General features: G+C 36.1%; 1 protein-coding gene across 1 annotated transcript in view; it reads left to right on the forward strand.

Moving 5' to 3' along the window:
- Window positions 1-18,640, forward strand: part of YTHDC2 (YTH N6-methyladenosine RNA binding protein C2) — a gene marked incomplete at its 5' end in the record, with an annotated part of 66,577 nt that overhangs the window by 16,320 nt on the left and 31,617 nt on the right. The window contains 10 exons of the mRNA XM_081089127.1: window positions 455-611; window positions 3,815-3,922; window positions 6,877-7,025; window positions 9,504-9,639; window positions 12,625-12,751; window positions 12,963-13,028; window positions 16,296-16,474; window positions 16,714-16,810; window positions 16,892-16,979; window positions 17,066-17,146. Of these exons, the coding sequence (XP_080945253.1) occupies window positions 455-611; window positions 3,815-3,922; window positions 6,877-7,025; window positions 9,504-9,639; window positions 12,625-12,751; window positions 12,963-13,028; window positions 16,296-16,474; window positions 16,714-16,810; window positions 16,892-16,979; window positions 17,066-17,146 (1,188 nt within the window). The remainder of the gene's footprint in view (window positions 1-454; window positions 612-3,814; window positions 3,923-6,876; window positions 7,026-9,503; window positions 9,640-12,624; window positions 12,752-12,962; window positions 13,029-16,295; window positions 16,475-16,713; window positions 16,811-16,891; window positions 16,980-17,065; window positions 17,147-18,640) is intronic.

Raw genomic sequence — 18,640 nt, forward strand, 5'->3', positions numbered from 1 at the left:
AAGCTGCTAATAAAGAAAGTAGATGAATTATCACCCTATTAAAGAGTTATAAGCTTTTATCCTGTTTGTATAAAAAGAAGTAGATTGAATTTTATAAACTTGTAATAAGCAGCTTTTGTAAACTTATTAGTTCTGTGTATTCAAACCAAAGGATGCACCTGAGCCCTGATGCTAACAGATTTTGTATATTATATTAAAAGAACATTAAATTAGACTGTACTAATTCAGAGTTTATTTTAGTTTGTGTGGTTTTATATTCTGTGAAAAACAACAACCTATATTGCGTTATTAAAGTCTATTTCTGAATTGTCCATAATACAGAATTTTCACTAATACTGGGTGGCCTTGTCCACAGTCAATTTGAATTAGTGTAAACCTAGCAGTTCCAAAGTTGTAAAGACTTAGTCATCTATAATTTTTAACTATTCCATGGTTTTATTTTTGTTTACTGCAGGATGAAGTACATGAAAGAGATAGATTTAGTGATTTTTTACTTACAAAGTTACGAGATTTGTTGCAAAAGCATCCAACTTTGAAACTAATTCTTTCTAGTGCTGCCTTGGATGTAAATCTCTTTATAAGATATTTTGGAAGTTGTCCAGTGATATATAGTAAGTTAAATTATAAGATTTCTTTTAGCATTTGTACAAAAGACTGCTTTTTGGCATGGTTATATTTATTGTAATCAGAATTGGGAAATGTTCTGAAGTAGAGAGTATCCATTTCTGTTTCTTTTGAGATATGCTTAATTAGTCATCGTTCTATTATTTATCCTTTTCCATCTACAACTCTTTGCTGTTGTGTTGTGAGGCCAATTCTCTAGTATTAAAAGGAAGTATTCTTTATTTTGGCCCTGTATTCCCCTTTAAATTCTGTCCTATAGCTTCCCCTTTATTGCCAGACTCCTTGAAAGAGTAGACTACATTTCCTTGTTTACTTTTCAGGTACTTCTGAACATGCTGTCACTTAACTTTTGTCCTTATCCTTTAATCAAAACTGGTTTTGCCACCAGTTAAAAAATTATTAAATTTATCCTCAAAATTAGATAAAGTTGTATGTGTTTACCTTAATGATATAGTGCAAACATATATAGGAAAAAGTACACAGTTGCTCCTGTCCTCTTATTCTATGTTCTACTTTCCCGAGATTAATTGATGTTAAAGCTTAGTGTATATCCTTTTTTACCTTGTCCATCTCATATATGCAAATCTACACATATATATCATGTTTACAGAAGTTGGTTTTACAAAAATGAGCACATACATTATTTTGCAGTTTGCTTTATTCATATGCCAGTACATTGTGAACAGTCCTTCATATCAGCGGTCCTGGATGTAGTTCATTATTTTAAGCAGCTGTTTTAATATTTTATAATATGAATGTACAATGATTTAACTATTTCTTTATTTTTTGATATTCAGATTGGTTTTAGATCCTCCTTTCCCCCACAATAAACAGTGTTGTAATGAACATTCTTATATGTATATCCTTATATACTGTTGCTCTTATTTCTAAGGGTAGGTTCTTGAAAATGAACTTGTTGAGTAAAAGGATATATTTTTAATTTTAACAGATTTTTCAATTTTACTTTTTCAAAAGCCTAAAATTATTTAAATTTCTGTAGTCTATAGGGCTGTTTCTATTTGTATATTCTTACCAGTATTGTTTTGACACTAATTTAATTGCCAAGCCTATAGTTCATATTTTACACAAAAATCTTAATTACATTTTCTTTAGTATTTTTCATGCTTGGCCCCCTTTTTCTTGTGTGTGTGTGTGTGTGTGTGTGTGAAATGCTCCGATCCCATAATTTATTTGACAAAACTGCCTTCTGAAACTCAGTTACATTATAGTTTGCACTTTCTTTTGTGGTCTCCTTTGTGGCTTTATTCTTTTACAGTGGTGCTTAAATGTTGGTATTATGGTTATTCCCTTAATCTGTTTTCTTTTCCTTATACACCTTCACTTCCTTTCTTTTCTTTGTTTTTCCTCTTCTTTTCTGCTCTATGCTACACTCTACGAGGTACTGGAGATGCACAGTTAGTGTCTCTAGAAGTTCTCACTGCCCTTCTACTTTTTTATTTTTACTTATTTATTTTAATAAGTTTTTTAGAAAATTTTTTTATTGATTTCAGAGAGGAAGGGAAAGGGAGAGAGAGAGAGAAACATTAATGATGAGAGAAAATCATTGATCGGCTGCCTCCTGCACGCCCCCCCACTGGGGATTGAGCCTGCAATCTGGGCACGTGCCTTTGGCCGGAATCGAACCTGGGACTCTTCAGTGTGCAGGCCGATGCTCTATCTACCGAGCCAAACAGGTTAGGGCTACTTTCTTTTTTAGACCGATGACTCTTTAATCTTTATTTCCAATTCAGACTTTTCCCCAATTCAGACTGTTCTCTAGAGCTTTGGTCTTAGATATCTTATAAACAGCTTACTTCTAATATGACCCAAACTGAATACTTAATAGTTCTACAAAAATTTTTTCTTATGTTGCCTGTTTTGATTAATCATACCATTGACCTTGTCACCTAAGTCACAAATCTGTATATTTTTCTTTTCATAATATTCTTGGATGATAAGGCACATGAAATATATGCATCTGCTAATTGAAAGCTAGTTTGGGCACCTCACAATTGACATGTCTAAAACTAAACCCCAACTTCCACCAGCTAACTAACCCGTTCCTTTTTCTTTTTTTTTTTAAATGAGTTATTTGTCATTTATTTTTATTTTTATTTTTTTATTATTATACCCGTTCCTTTTTCAGTTTTCCTTGTTACATCAAGGAATAACCTCATCATCTATCCAATTTGTAAGCCAGAAATCTAAGAGCTTTGATTGACTTTTCCTTATCATTCCTCCATATCCAATCAAATGATGAGTTCTGTGGGTTTTACTTTCTGTGTCTAAAGTCTCTTTTTTTCCACTTTTACTATCACCAGCCTCATTCAAGTTGTTCTCTTTTACCTGAACTATTGGAATAACTTCTACCTGCTCTGTTCCATCCACTCTACTCTTTTTTAAATCCATTCTCCATGATGCAATCAGAACGGTCTTTTCTGAACTGGAATTCGATGATGTTGAACACTCCTGAGCTTAAAACTTTGAATGACCATTACTTCAAGATAAATACCTAAGTCCTTAATAAGACTTATCTATTTCTCCTGCCTCATCTTGAACTACAATCCCCTCTCAACTCCCCCTTTCCTACTATGTTCTAGTTAGCTTGAAACTAGTTTGGTCTTTTCATATCCTTTCCCACAGTGGGCTCTTTGCATGTGCTATATTTCCCCACATAGCTTAGTTATTTTGTTTACCCATTCTCTTGGTCCTCATTTTCTCAGTGAGGATGCTTTTCTTAACTCACTAACACCCCCCGCCCCCCCCCCCACACACACACATTAGATATTGTCATGACATCTTGTATTTCTCTTTGATAACACTTGTCACAACTCTATTTTAAAATTTACATTCTGGATTATTGGATTAATGTCTGTCTCCTCTGCTAGCTTGCAAGCTTCAGGAGATCAGGAGGTAGCTCTGTTTCTGCTTACCATTTGTATTCCTGGTGCCTAGCATGATGCCAAACACATGATAAGTAGAGAGTAAACATTGGAAAAAATAAGCATATGAACACTTTTCTAAAATAAAGATCACAGTTATATTTAAAGGACAATATCATGAGGATCACTTGACCTATAGAATTGCTTTTGGATTTTACACTCAACGTTTGTTAACTTGGAAATCTCATGGTTTTATGTGAATTATCTCTGAGATGCAATAACTACTTTTTAAAATGTATGTTATTTAGTACAGGGAAGACCATTTGAAGTAAAAGAAATGTTTCTGGAAGATATTTTAAGAACTACTGGATATACAAATAAAGAAATGTTAAAATACAAAAAGGAAAAACAGCGAGGTAAGCTTTTTTATTTTTTATTCCCCACCCCTCATTGATATTTAGAGAGTGTAAGGGAGGGAGGGAGGGGGGAGGGGAGAGAGAGAGGGAGAGAGAAAGAGAGAGAGAGAAAGAGAAACATCAACATGAGAGACACATTGATTGGTTGCTGCCTGCATGTTCCCTGACTGGGATGAGGATCAAACCTGCAACCCCGGACATGCCCTTGACCAGTAATCGAACCTGAGACTCAGGTGCTCAGGCCAGTGCTCTAACCACTGAGCAAACACTGGCCAGGGTGGGAGGTTAGCTTTTTGTCAAACACATATAAAAAGAAAATTACTATTCCTATTGACTTTTTAGAATACTTCAGTATTATACTATGAAGGTACAAGGACACTTGGAAGTGTTTGTCTTGTATATAATTGTGTAATATATTAGAATACTGTCCCAAATATACCTTTTACAATATGGTTTATGTCCAGAAGTTATAATCTATAGTGAGGAATTGAAAGTGGATGCCAGTATGGTGAATACGATGGAGAAAAGGGGTGGGGAAAGGTAGAAGAGGATAAAAGGGGGATAAATGGTGATGGAAAGAGACTTGATTTGGGATGGTGAATACACAATACAGTATACAGATAATGTATTATAGAATTGTACACCTGAAACCTATATAATTTTATTAACCAATGCTACCCCAATAAATTCAATTTTTAAAAAATTAATTAAAAAGAAAGGGAATACCGGAATTGAGGAGGTTGTGTGCGTCTATATCCAAAGATTCAACCACTGCCCTGGCTGGTGTTGCTCGGTTGGTTTGGCATTCCATGCACTGAAAGGTTGCTTGTTGCCAGATTGATTCCCAGCCAGAATGCATGCCAGGGTTGCAGGCTAGATCCCCTCTAGGGACATGCAGGAGGCAGCCAGTTGATGTTTTGCTCTCACATTGATGTTTCCCTGTCCGTCCCTCTCCATTTCTCTCTCTCTAAAAATAAATCAATAAAAATATTTTAAGGAAAAGATTCAACCACTGTTTGAAGGAGGGAGAAGAGTATGATATGCCACAGCATATCTCAGGACAAGAGTAGGGAACGGGTGGGAGGGAACTCATCTTTGATACAAATGTCAAGGTTTTCAAATCTTGATATTGTTATGAATTGCTTCTATTCTTTGATTTTAGCATTATTTGCCTATTAATACATTTCTTATGACATATCTCAGGTTTTGAATTAGGATTAGACTCTTTTTATTTACTTTCACCTACATTATTCATGATGGAAGATTTGGCTTAAAGCTTTGATTCTGTTGTTTTGTCTGTATGACCTTGGATAAATAACTTTGGATTTTCCATTTGATAAAGCTGTTAGCAATACTTATTTCACGGTGCAGTGCTAAATCACTAATGTGTAAATTATAAAACTTGCAGATCTTGAAACTTTTGAACATGAAAGTTGTATAGAACTTGTATTTCAAACAAATAGCATGGTGGCAGAAGTTCAATAAATTGTTTTCTACAAAGTGCTATATGAATATCAATCATTGATTTAAACAGTATTTATTGTATGGCTAAAATACTGTTCTTTGAATTATGGATATAGAAGTAAACATTTTACTAATAGATGAATAGGTAAGGTTTTTAAGCAGTTTCATGTGTCTTTATGATTCAGCATAGCACATTTCATTAAATGTTGCTAGTTAATATATTTTAAAAAAATAATTATTTATATAAAAGGCCAATATGCCAAGTGTCCGACCGTCTGACCAGTCACTATGATACACACTGACCACCAGGGGGCAGATGCTCAATGCAGGAGCTGCTGTGACATGCACAGAGAAACGGTACTGCGGACCTGGCACCCACAAAGCAAAACTCGGCTTCCCCGAAGTGGGACTCAGGCTCCGCCACCACCCCAGAGTGACAGTCCACCAAATCACAGCGGACGCTGCCAAGACCCCATGGCACAAAATGGGCCCACAGCCCCACCCAGCCCGGAAAGGGTTGCTGTGGGCACCGGGTAATGATGTCACATAGCAACGCCTAGCTTCCTTTCCCTAGAGACGACTAGCCTCCTTACAGTTTCTTCAGCCCAGGAACACGACTTGCTTTATTGCCAAGTGCAAATATTTTACACTTCAATTAAATGTCTGTGAAGCGTTTTTCCATGCCTCATCTCATTTGATCCTCACAAAAATCCTGGAGTAGGTAGATACGAGATTTGGTGGAATCCTATTTTCTCTTCATTAGCTTGAAAACGGAAATTTAGAAAGTTTAGAAACTTGACCCAACGGAAAAGAAGAAATGGTGGACCTTGACAATGACTTCAGGTTTTCTCACTGCACAGAATTATAGTCAAACACTGCTGCAGTTAAATATTTTACCTTTTGTTCTCCCTGCATGATCTACAATAATAATCTGCTTTGTGTTGATATTTACTGCTGTGTTGCTGACAGTTACCTGAAAGAGAAGTTGGGGTGCTTCACTGGGCTGGAAAAAGTTTAGCTACATCAGAAAGCAGGTCTAAATTAAGCAAGTTTATTCTATATCTGTAAAAAGCTAAGTTGACTCGCGAATGTGCGATACATAGAAAGCTCTCGCTGGCACCAGTTGCACACGTGTGCTTTGATCTGTCATTATCAATCGTGAATTTGGTTAACACTTCTATTATAAAGGGTGAATAGCAATATTAAAATATTTATTCTAATTAATTTCCTTTCAATGTGCATGAATTTGTGTACCAGGGTACTAGTATTTAATAAAGGAATTAGGCGCTTTCTGACATATGGCTGCATAAAGATGTTAATGTCTTTGCTAGGGTTTTTCACATTATTTTAACTGAAAATATGAGTGTAATTTATTTTAAATAAGGCCAACTTTTAAGTATTTTCAGATTCATTAGAGTACTAAAACAAAGGAATATATTTCACAAAGCAAATAACTTATTTATAAATTCTTTCTTTGATAATTAATTTAGAAGAGAAACAACAAAACACACTTACAGAATGGTATTCAGCTCAAGAGAATACTGTCAAGCCTGAATCTCAGAGGCAAAGAACAATTCCAAATGTGACTGAAGAGTATGATTTATTGGATGATGGTGGTGATGCTGTTTTCAGTCAGTTGGTAAGACCTAATTGTTTTTATACTGATATTTTAAGTAAAAATTTTATAGTTTAAAGAACATTGTAGGAGATCATAATATTTTTATGCATTTTTTTATTGCTTAAAGTATTACATATGTCTCCTTTTTCCCCAATTGACCCCCCCCCGCCCCCCCCCCACCCCCCCAGGACAAAGCCGCAACTGCCCCAGTGTCCTTGTCCATTGGTCATGCCAATATGCATGCACACAAGTCCTTTGATTGATCTCCCACCCCCCTTCGCCCCCCCTCCGCCTTCTCTCTGAGGCTGGACGGTCTGTTCAGTATTTCTTTGTCTCTGGAACTATTTTTGTTCATCAGTTTACGTTGTTCATTATATCCCACATATGAGTGAGATCATGTGATATTTATCTTTCTCTGACTGGCTTATTTCGCTTAGCATAATGCTTTCTAGGTCCATCCATGCTGTTGTAAATGGTAAAAATTCCTTCCTTTTTATAGCAACGTAGTATTTCATTGTATCGATGTACCACAGTTTTTTAATTCACTCATCTGCTGATGGGCACTTCAATATATCAGACATACGCCATAGCAATATCTTTACTGATAATAGCTCCCAGGACAATGGAAACTAAGGAGAAAATAAACAAATGGGACTACACCAAAATAAAAAGCTTCTGCACACCAAAAAAAACACACCCATTAACAAAACAAGAAAGCCCATTCCATGGGAGAACATATTTGCCAATGCTATCTCAGATAAGGGTTTAATCTCCAAAATTTACAGGGAACTCATACAACTTAACAAAAGGAAGATAACCCAATAAAAAAATGGGCAAAGGACTAAAATAGACAATTTTCGAAAGAGGACATACAGAAGGCCAAGAGACATATGAAAACATGCTCAAAGTCACTAACATCCGAGAGATGCAAATCAAAACAACAATGGGTACCATCTCATACCTGTCAGAATGGCTATCATCAACAAATCAACAAATGACAAGTGCTGGAGAGGATGTGGAGAAAAAAGAACCCTTGTGCACTGCTGGTGAGAATGCAGACTGGTGCAGCCACTGTGGAAAACAGTATTCAGATTCTTCAAAGTATTAAAAATGGAACTCCCATTTGACCCAGTAATTGCACTTCAGGGAATATATCCCAAGAAACTAGAAACACCAATCAGAAAGAACATATGGACCCCTATGTTCATAGTGGCACAATTTATGCATTATTTTTTGCATAGTATATGCATATAGTTTTTAGTTTATTTTAGGCTACAACACATTTTTCAGAATGGCTTTTTAACACTTTTTTTGTAAATAAAGCAGTATCTTTTACTGTTTCATTTTAACTTTAAATTATTTCAGTATTTTCTCTAAATATCTTGAATATAGTAATAGATATTGTGTATATGCATTATTATTGCTTGATATTTTGTCATCTCAAACGTTTAGGAGTCCGTGAGCTAAATAATATAAGACATGATAACTTAGAAAATTGAGAAAAGATTGTTGGTGTTAGAGCAAATAATCAATACTGGTATTGTTTCTATCACTAATCAGCTTTGTGACTGTATAAAATCAATTGCCTACTATAGATAAAATCAAGTTCTCTTCTTTTATTTTTACAAGTGAATATTTTGTAGAAGCTCTGCCTGGTCATCCATAACTCTTCATTCCCATTCCCAAGTGGTGCCTCTCCTACACTGAGTTCCAAGAAATCTGAAAACTGGAACTAGCTGATTTCCGAAGACCATTTTGGTCTTTGACTCTGGTTTGGAATTCTTTAAACGGCATTGATGAAAATGCAGAATATAGCTGGGACTATGCACTTCTATAAAAAGAATTTAACTTACTGTTTTGAGCATGAGAAGGTATATAATGCAGATATGCTGCAGTTTTTTGCGATTATTTAGAGATAATTTATCCAAATGAACTACACATGAATTTAAAAATACTTTTAAAGAATGTTTAAAATCGTTTTTTAATATAGGGAACATTCATTTGGTTCAATGAACAGGATTTTGATTATTAGTTCTTAAGAGTGGGTTACACATTAGCATCACCTAAGGAACTCATAAAGCCCTATGGAATCTGGCCTCCATCATCAGAGATACTAATGTACTTGCTCTGGGGTGAAACCTGGTTCAGTGTTGAAAAGCTCCAGGTGGTGGTCCCTCTGGCATACAGTTGGGAGAGAGAACGACTGGTATACATTTTGCAACATCCTATCAGAAGCATACCAGTACTTGGTTAATATTTTATCTGGATTATCTACCCTGTTACAAACATTCTTATTCTCAGATGAAAGATGAATGTAAGAACAACATATAGTAATGTAAATGATATGTTTATGATGAGATGAGAAACATGTCAACGTCTATGCTATAATATTATATGGTTAGTAGTTTCTGTGATCATTATGGCCATCTCATGTTCTTTGCAAGTAGAGGTTAAGCTGTTAGGTAATTTATAATCTTTGCTTTTTTTTTTTTTGTAAAGACAGAAAAAGATGTGAATTGCCTTGAACCATGGTTAATAAAGGAAATGGATGCTTGTCTTTCTGATATATGGCTGAATAAAGATGTTGAGGCCTTTGCTCAGATTTTTCACCTTATTTTAACGGAAAATGTTAGTGGTAAGTGTAATTTATTTTAATTTATTAGTCAGATTTATGCTGAAAATTTAGTTCAATTCAAAATGTATGTACTATATTTTTTATTCACAACCAATAACGTATTCTTTTGGAGTACTTATTTGAAATGCACACATCAGGATCTTCTTATTAGCATAGTACACTAAATAAATATTGTGTTAAATCAGGATTCTTAACCTAGTTGTACCAGAGTAGTTTAATGGGGTATGTGAGTATATGCCAATTATGTGCAAAAGTATTTTTATGTTCACGTATTGTACGCATACCTTCCCACTCCCAGGGGAATGGCTTAGATTTTCAAAACATTTGTGATTTCAAAAGAAGAAAAAGAGCTAACTTTGCTCTAAATTTTTAAGTAAGTGAATGGAGAATTTTAACATATCTTTAGTTGTGTGAGCTCAAGTCCTAATTCACATGTACATGCTGTATGTCATGTGACATGTTTTCCCTAGTGAGTTATCCTGATATTGTTAGTTGATGATAGTGGATATTGGCAACCAGAGATGAGTTTCAGAACCTTGAAGGATTCTTAGCAAAAGGTAGAATAAAATATCATAGAAAGTCAATACTGGAAAGGATTTAGATGTTCTTTCACCTAAACTTCTCAACATCATCCTATATAATGAAAGGCTAATATGCAAATTGTCCCCTTGGGAGTTGGACCGACCGGGAGTTTAACTGCTTGCTATGACGTGGGCTGACCACCAGGGGGCAGCGCGAAATAAAGGAACCCCAGCCAGCAGCCGGCAGCTGGGGAAGGAAGGCCCCGGCCAGCCCTGATCACCAGCCAGGCCCAGGGACCCTACCCATGCATGGATTTCGTGCATCGGGTTGGGAGGAGGGGAGGTCCCTCAGCCCAGTCTGCACACTCTTGCAGTCTGGGAACCCTTCGGGGATGTCTGACTGACGACTTGGGCCCGCTCAGTCGTCAGTCGAACATCCTTAGTGCTGCTGCAGAGACAGGAGAGGCTCCTGCCACCGCTGTTGCACTTGCCAGTCTTGAGCCCAGCTTCTGGAGCGCACTGACCACCGGGGGGCAGCTCCTGCATTGAACGTCTGCCCCCTGGTGGTCAGTGTGCATCATAGCGACTGGTCATTTCACCATTTGGTTGATTTGCATATTAGCCTTTTATTATATGGGATTATTGATCACTCCCTTCCTGAAACATTTTTTAAATTAACTTCTGATATTCCATACTTGATTTTCCTTCTTTTCTCCCTGGATGGAACTACTTGGTTTTCTTGGTAGGTTTATTCTTTTTTTTGACCTATAAATATGAAATGTCCCAGGCCTCAATCCTTTGACCTTCCTTCTACTTATACTTACTCACTATATGGATCTCATCTAATCATAGCTTTATGTATTTATTTAAAATTACTTGTAATTTTATGTCTCCAGTCCTGAACTCCCTCTCTCTTCAATATGTCTGATCACTTGACATCTCTAGTTGATGTCAATCGGATAAAACTGGATTTGCCCCAAACAACTTTTGATTTCCTCTCAACATGCTCTTTCCAAAGTGTTTCCTAAGTATGCATAATCAATTGTAGATCTTTTTAAAAATGCAGGTGCCTGGCCATCTGAGACCACCTGAATCTGAACCTAAAGTACTATCATTCACTTAGTTGCTAAGTCAGCAAAACATAAAGTCATCCTATACTTTGTTCTCACACCCCACATATAACCCATTAACAAATTCTGTTAGTTTTACCTTCTAAATAAATCTAAATCTGACTATATTGCACTTCCCCTCTGCTGCCATCCTAGTATAAGCCAACATTTCTCTCCTGGACTACAGTAGTAGCCTATTAACTGCTTCTGTTATGTTATTTTAGTCTCTTCTCCGGAGAACAATCAGATTGATCCTTTTAAAAAGGGAATTGGATTATGCTGCTTCGCTTTTCTCTTACTTTTCCATGGCTTTCAATTACACTTTGAATAAAAACCAAAGACCCTTCCCTGATTTGGTCTTTGGTTACCTTTTTTATCTCATTTTCTACTACTTTTTCCCTTGTTCACTCTGCTTTAGCCACCCTTACCGTCATTCCCATATTTGGGCCTTTGTTTTGTTGTTTTCTGTGTCTGGAATTCTGTTCCCACAGATACTCATATGGCCCAATGTCTATTCCATTTAGCTCTCTCTTTATTTATTTACTTACTTACTTATTTATTAAGTATATATTTTATTGATTTTTTACAGAGAGGAAGGGAGAGGGATAGAGAGTTAGAAACATCGATGAGAGAGACACATTGATCAGCTGCCTCCTGCACACCTACTGGGATGTGCCTGCAACCAAGGTACATGCCCTTGACCGGAATCGAACCTGGGACCTTTCAGTCTGCAGGCTGATGCTCTATCCACTGAGCCAAACCGGTTAGGGCTAGCTCTCTATTTAGATAGTGTTTTCTCAGAGAGGCCTTTTCTTATTTTACTAAATTGCACCCTTTTCTCACTATTTCTCCTTAGCCTGCTTTATTATTCTTATTGTACAGTTTACCCTTGAACAATGTGGGGTTAGGAGTGCAGTCCCCTATGCAGTTGAAAATTCCACATTTATTTTGACTCCCCCCAAAATTAACTACAGTTTTACCCTGCCTGGTATGGCTCTGTTGGTTAGAGTGTTGTCTCAAGCACCAAAGGGATTCAGTCCATGGTTGGGACACATATGGGAGGAAGCCCATTAGTGTATCTTGGTGAGCTTACGATAGTTTAATAACTGTCTTTTCTTCTCCAAAATTCCAAAGGTAGTCCCTATTCCATCCTGTTTATATTAAGAGCATGTTAATAACAGATCCTTTGGGATGATATGAGTTAAGGGTTATATGACGCTGTTAATGATATAGTTAGGCGAAGTAGCCAGTCCCAGCTAATTCTTCTGATGCTCAGTTCTTTCATTTAAATAAAAATTAAAATTATCTTAAATAATTTGGAAATTTAACATGTATTTATCTTTTTCTTATTTTAGTCGATTACAGACATAGTGAAACCAGTGCAACAGTTCTGATGGTTGCCGCAGGACGAGGTTTTTCAAGTCAAGTAGAGCAGTTAATTAGTATGGGAGCCAATGTCCATAGCAAAGCATCAAATGGCTGGTAATTTTAAATTGTGTCCATTCTTTGTATATCTTTGTATAGGTACACATATTTTTTGATTTTTCATATTTACCTTTGTATTAAAAGCTATTGTGTAATAATTGCTGGTACATCTCTAATGGGTGAATGAAAAATTTTGAGCAACTACTAGTTTTGTAATTTTGAGAACATTATTTATTTGTCTTAATTTGATATATTTGAATTTTGGCAGGATGGCTTTAGATTGGGCTAAACACTTTGGGCAGACTGAAGTTGTGGATCTTCTAGAATCTTACAGGTAAAACTTTATACTATGTTTAATTCTAACTGCTTTTTAAAAAACCTCAGCCATGTAAATTATAGAAAGTGACAAATTTACAGTCTCTTATTGAGATATTTTGTGTGTGTGTGTGTGATTCTAAGGAATTTTTCTGATTTTTTGGCGTAGGTTGCTAATGAGATCCACTGTGTTATAATATTTATCTTATTTTTTTGTTTTATTTTGAAAAAGCAGAAAGGGAATTTCCAGTTAAACGTGGTAGCTACAGACATGTATTTATCACTGCATTTTCCCAAAACTTGACTAAAATGATAAGGAAAGGAATATAAAATGTGTCAACTGGCAAAATTATTTGGCAGATCCAAATGTTAATTCTAGTATGGTGGGTTTTGTTGTTATTTCAATAATAGCACTCAGAACCTGCAATCCTTTTAGTGCTAACATTTTTAATGTTTTAGACATACTTTTTTTTAAAAATATATTTTTATTGGTTTCAGAGAGGAAGGGAGAGGGAGAGAAATATAGAAACATCAATGATGAGAGAGAATCCTTGATCGACTATCTCCTGCACAACCCGCACTGGGGACTGAGCCCGCAAATGCCCTGACCAGTAATTGAACCATGACCTCCTGGGTCATAGGTTGATGCTCAACCACTGAAGCACTGTGGCTGGACTGTTCAGACATGTTTATGGTATCAGATATAGCACACTAGACCCTAAAAATTACCAAGTAATTATCTAGATAATATTTTAGTTATTCTGGTTAATTGGGCTTTCTTTTTTATTTCCCAGATTATGACATTATCAATTACAAATTTCAAATATTTAAAATTAAATATATTATGTTTGTTGCATAATTCATAATTGATATCTAAAGTTTATAGCTTAAAACAAAGAATGTAATAGCATCTTCATTTACCAGTTAAAAAGTAAGAAAAAAACTTGGAATGTTTTAAAATGGATCTTAAAGTTTAAATACTGCAATTATAAAATTGTATAAGTTTAATATTTTCCCAAATGAAAGCAGTCTTATGTTTATCTTTCTGCCAAACTCTTTTAGAGAGATTGTATTATATTAATTTCCTAGAAATCTTATGGATAAATACTAGTGATGGTAGTAGTTTATATCTTTACTAGAGGCCCGATGCATGAAAATTCATGCAAGAGTAGGCCTTCCTTCCCCCGGCTGCTGGCACCGGCTTCCCTGTGGCACCCAGGACCTGGGCTTCCCTCCTCCAGCCACTGGCAGGCACCAGGGACCCAGGCTGGCATCCCTTGGGCTGCCCGCAGGCACCCGGGACCTGGGCTGGCTTCCCCCGGGCCTCCTGCAGGCAACCAGGACCTGGGCTGGCTTCCCCTGGGCCGCCTGCAGGCACCCGGGACCCCTGCTGGTTTTCCCCAGGCCGCCTGCAGGCACCCAGGACCTGGGCTGGTTTCCCCTGGACTGCCTGCAGGTGCCTGGGATCCGGCTGGCTTTCCTCCAGCCCTGGCTTCGTCAGGAAGGGCGTCCGGAAGATGTCTGGTCTAATTAGCATATTCCCCATTTATTTTTATAGGTGTGTAGGATAAAGACTTAAGGCATTTATTTCAGTAACTTATGCTGATTCTGGCTTTTGGAAAATAGCATAATTAACTTACTTTTAGTATAGAACTACCAAATTAAGAATCTTGTTAAGTTGGTACCTATAGAATTTTCTTTAAATGGAATTTTCTTCAGAGTGTTGTTTATCATAGTGAAGAATAAGAAACAACCTACTAAGAAAATATAATGATGACCAGAAGTTTGGTTTTTAAATGTTTATTGAGATAAAATTCACAAACCATATAACTCACCCAATTAAGTGTGCATTTAAAGTTTTTTAGTATGTTTACAGTGTTATGCAGTCATTACCACAATTTTAAGAACCTATCCATTACCCCAAGAGGAAATCTATACTAATTATCAGTCACTCCCCATTTTCCCCAACTCTCACAGCTCAAAGCATCCACTAATGTACTTTCTGTTTCTATAGATTTGTCTATTGTGGGTATCCTATACAATAAAGGGCAATATGCAAATTGACCCTAACAGCTAACTGACCAGGAATGATTGGTCACTATGACACTCGCTGACCACCAGGGGGCAGACGCTTAATGTAGGAGCTGCCTCCTGGTGGTCAGTGCACTTCCACAGGGGGAGCGCCACTCAGCCAGAAGCCGGCTCATGGCTGGCCAGCATAGCAGTGGTGGTGGGAGCCTTGCCTGCCTCTGCGGCAGCGCTAAGGATGTCCAACTAGTGGCTCAGGCCCGCTCCCCTTGGGGAGCTCCCCTTGGGGAGCGGGCCTAAGTCACTAGTCAGACATCCTCCGAAGGCTCCCAGGCTGTCAGAGGGATGTCTGACTGCCAACTTAGGCCTGATCCCCCCACGGAGTGGGCCTAAGTCAGCAGGTGGACATCCCCCAAGGGGTTCTGGACTGCCAGAGGGTGCAGGCCGGGCTGAGGGGACTCCCTCCCGAGTGCATGAATTTTCATGCACCAGGTCTCTAGTTTCATATAATTGGAATCATATAATATGGTTGATGGTCTCCTGTGATTGGCTTTGTTCACCTAGCCTGGTGTTTTCAAGGTTTATTCATGTTGCAGCATCCTTTTCTGATTGAGTAATATTCCATTCTGTGGACAGGTCACAGTTTTTTATCCATTCATTACTTGATGAACATTTTGGTTGTTTCTACTATTATGAATAATATTGGTATGAACATTTGTCTACAAATTTTTATGTGGACATGTATTTTTATTTCTTTTGTATATATACCTAAGAGTCAAATTGCTGGGCATATGGTAACACTCTGTTTAACATTTTGAGAAACTGACACATTGTTTTCAAAATGGCTGTGGTATTTTACATTCCTACTTAGCAATGTGTGAGGGTAAAGTTCCAATTTCTCCACACCCTCTCTAACATTGTTTTTTAATGAAGTGTTATCTCATTGTGGTTTTGATATTTGTTTCTCTAATGATGAATAACATTTTTTCATGTGGTTTTTGGTCATTTGCATATTTTCTGTGGAGAAATTTCTTCAGGTTGTGTTTTTTAAAAAGCACTTATTGCCAAATTTACTTTGAATAGTGTACTTTAAACTAAAACATGAATTATAGTTGGGACATTAAGTATCACTTATCTTTCGTAATGTCTATTGAAAATTTGAAGAAGGACATAGTGGGGCTCATTGGTCTTAAAGGGTTATTCTTTTTAATTAAAATTAACTTGGCCGTTTTTTTTTTGTTTTGTTTTGTTTTTTTAGTGCTTCATTGGAATTTGGAAATCTAGATGAAAGTTCTCTGGTTCAAACAAATGGAAGTGACCTCAATGCAGAAGATAGAGAGCTCCTGAAAGCTTATCATCATAGTTTTGATGATGAAAAAGTAGACTTGGATTTGATCATGCATCTCCTGTACAATATCTGCCATAGTTGTGATGCTGGTAAATAAGTGTTGTCTAAAAGATCTGGAACAAAATGTATACTTTGATTTAAAAATTAATAATTTGTGTGTACAAATTTTTGTATAATTCCCTTGACAATAATGCATAACCTCTTAAGTATCTTAAGTATTAGTTTATCAGTACTTGAAAACATGTGATATAGTTCATTATAGCTAATTCTATTGATTGGTTCTGGTTTTACATGAAATTTAATATTAACAAAATCATTTCTCTCCAAGGTGCAATATTAATTTTTCTGCCTGGATATGATGAAATTGTTGGACTGAGGGATCGCATCCTATTTGATGATAAGCGGTTTGCTGACAATACACATAGGTAAAAACTAAAGCTTTATATATTTTTTATTTAAATTAAAGATAGGTACCATAGTATATTTTCTCTTTCAATTGTCAACAGATATCAAGTCTTTATGCTTCATTCAAACATGCAAACATCTGATCAAAAGAAAGTATTAAAAAACCCACCTGCAGGTGTTCGAAAAATAGTAAGCTTCATAAAATTTTATTTTTTCTATTTTAGTAGTCATTGGTTCTGTTTTCATATTAACTATAACATAACATCCCATTGCAGATCCTTTCCACCAATATTGCTGAAACCAGCATCACAGTCAATGATGTTGTCTTTGTTATTGATTCTGGTAAGGTGAAAGAGGTATGTATGGTTAAGTTGTATTTTCAACTCAAATGAGGAAGGTTAAGATGCATTTACGTGCATGCTTTCATAAGCAGAATTCACTTTAATGGTAATATTTCTGGTTCTAGGTAAATTTAACAGTAAATGTTAATTTCACTAAAGTAAATATTCTCCCTTAAACAATTCAGTGTATAGGATCTGTCTTGTTATTTTTACAAATTATACAAAAAAGTAGCTTTTGCTCACTAAATACTAGGAAGGAAGTAAAGGGTTTGGCTAGTTATAGTGAAAATTTTGTCCAACTGTGGGCATTTGATTACATGTTTTCATTCTACATGTGGGAATGGCCCATAACCTTCTTACTTATTGTTATATCTTCAGTGCTCCAAGAATAGTAGGTAATCAGGAGATATTTAATGCAAGGGAGCCATGCTGAAAGAAAGCAAACAAAAAATAAATTTCATTAGATCACTGCCATGTTTAATCTTTGACCTATTGTCTATGGCTGCTTTTACACTGCAGTGGCAGAGTAGTTGCAACAAAGACCCTCTGCAAAGGCTAAAAATATTTAGTACCAGCCCCTGCTGTAAATAAAAGTCAGCATTTCCTTTTAGTAATGGAATGCCTAGCAACTCTCATTTCACTGAAAGAATTGAAAATGATAAAGGTAGTTGATTTGTCAAGGAAAGAAATACTATCCATGTTGTAGAAGGCAAAGTATGTCTGTTCTAGTGGATATAAATAATGGTTTTTAATGTGAAAATTTTGTTAATTACTTTATAATATTTTCAGTGTTCATTTTCAAGATGTTTCTAGGAATATCTTGTAGAAAAATTTTTTATGAAATTTGGACATTTCATTGTAGTTGGATACTGTAAAGAAGGGGTACATTTTATTTTTTATAGGAGAATAATTATGAATATTATCATTAAAAATCTGAATAGTGAGTCAATGAAAATTCAGATTTTATTGCCCTAAAATTATCTAGAGCTGAAGTAGATTTTGAATATCTTAGAAATTAATTTCTTTAGGTGTTATTTATCAAATAAACATGACAAATGCAACATTTTATTAAAAACTAAATAAGTAGCATCTTTTCTAAAAATCCCACAATTAAACTATTAGGAGAAACACACTTGTATTTGTTTTATATAGTTATTTTTTGAAAGGGAAATTATTGTCACTGAATGTTTGAAGCATATTTTAGTCAGGAATGCAGTCTTTAAAAATGTTTCTCTACAGTAAATTTTCTTTGAGGAAGTATGCTTTAACATTCTGGATCAGCTAATTACATTACAGTAGTAGCTCAGCAGGAGATACAGTGGAAGGGATTAAAATGTTTTTCACTTTGGGATAGGATTGTTTGAGGTATTGTTATTCTTTTTTTAAAAAAAACACATTTTATTGATTTCAGAGAGGAAGGAAGAGGGTGAGATAGAAACATCAATGATAAGAGAGAACCATTGATTGGCTGCCTCCTGCACACCCCCTACTGGGGATCGAGCCCGCAAC

Source organism: Myotis nattereri, assembly GCF_964212035.1.
Source record: "Myotis nattereri genome assembly, chromosome: 4".
Lineage (NCBI taxonomy): Eukaryota > Metazoa > Chordata > Mammalia > Chiroptera > Vespertilionidae > Myotis > Myotis nattereri.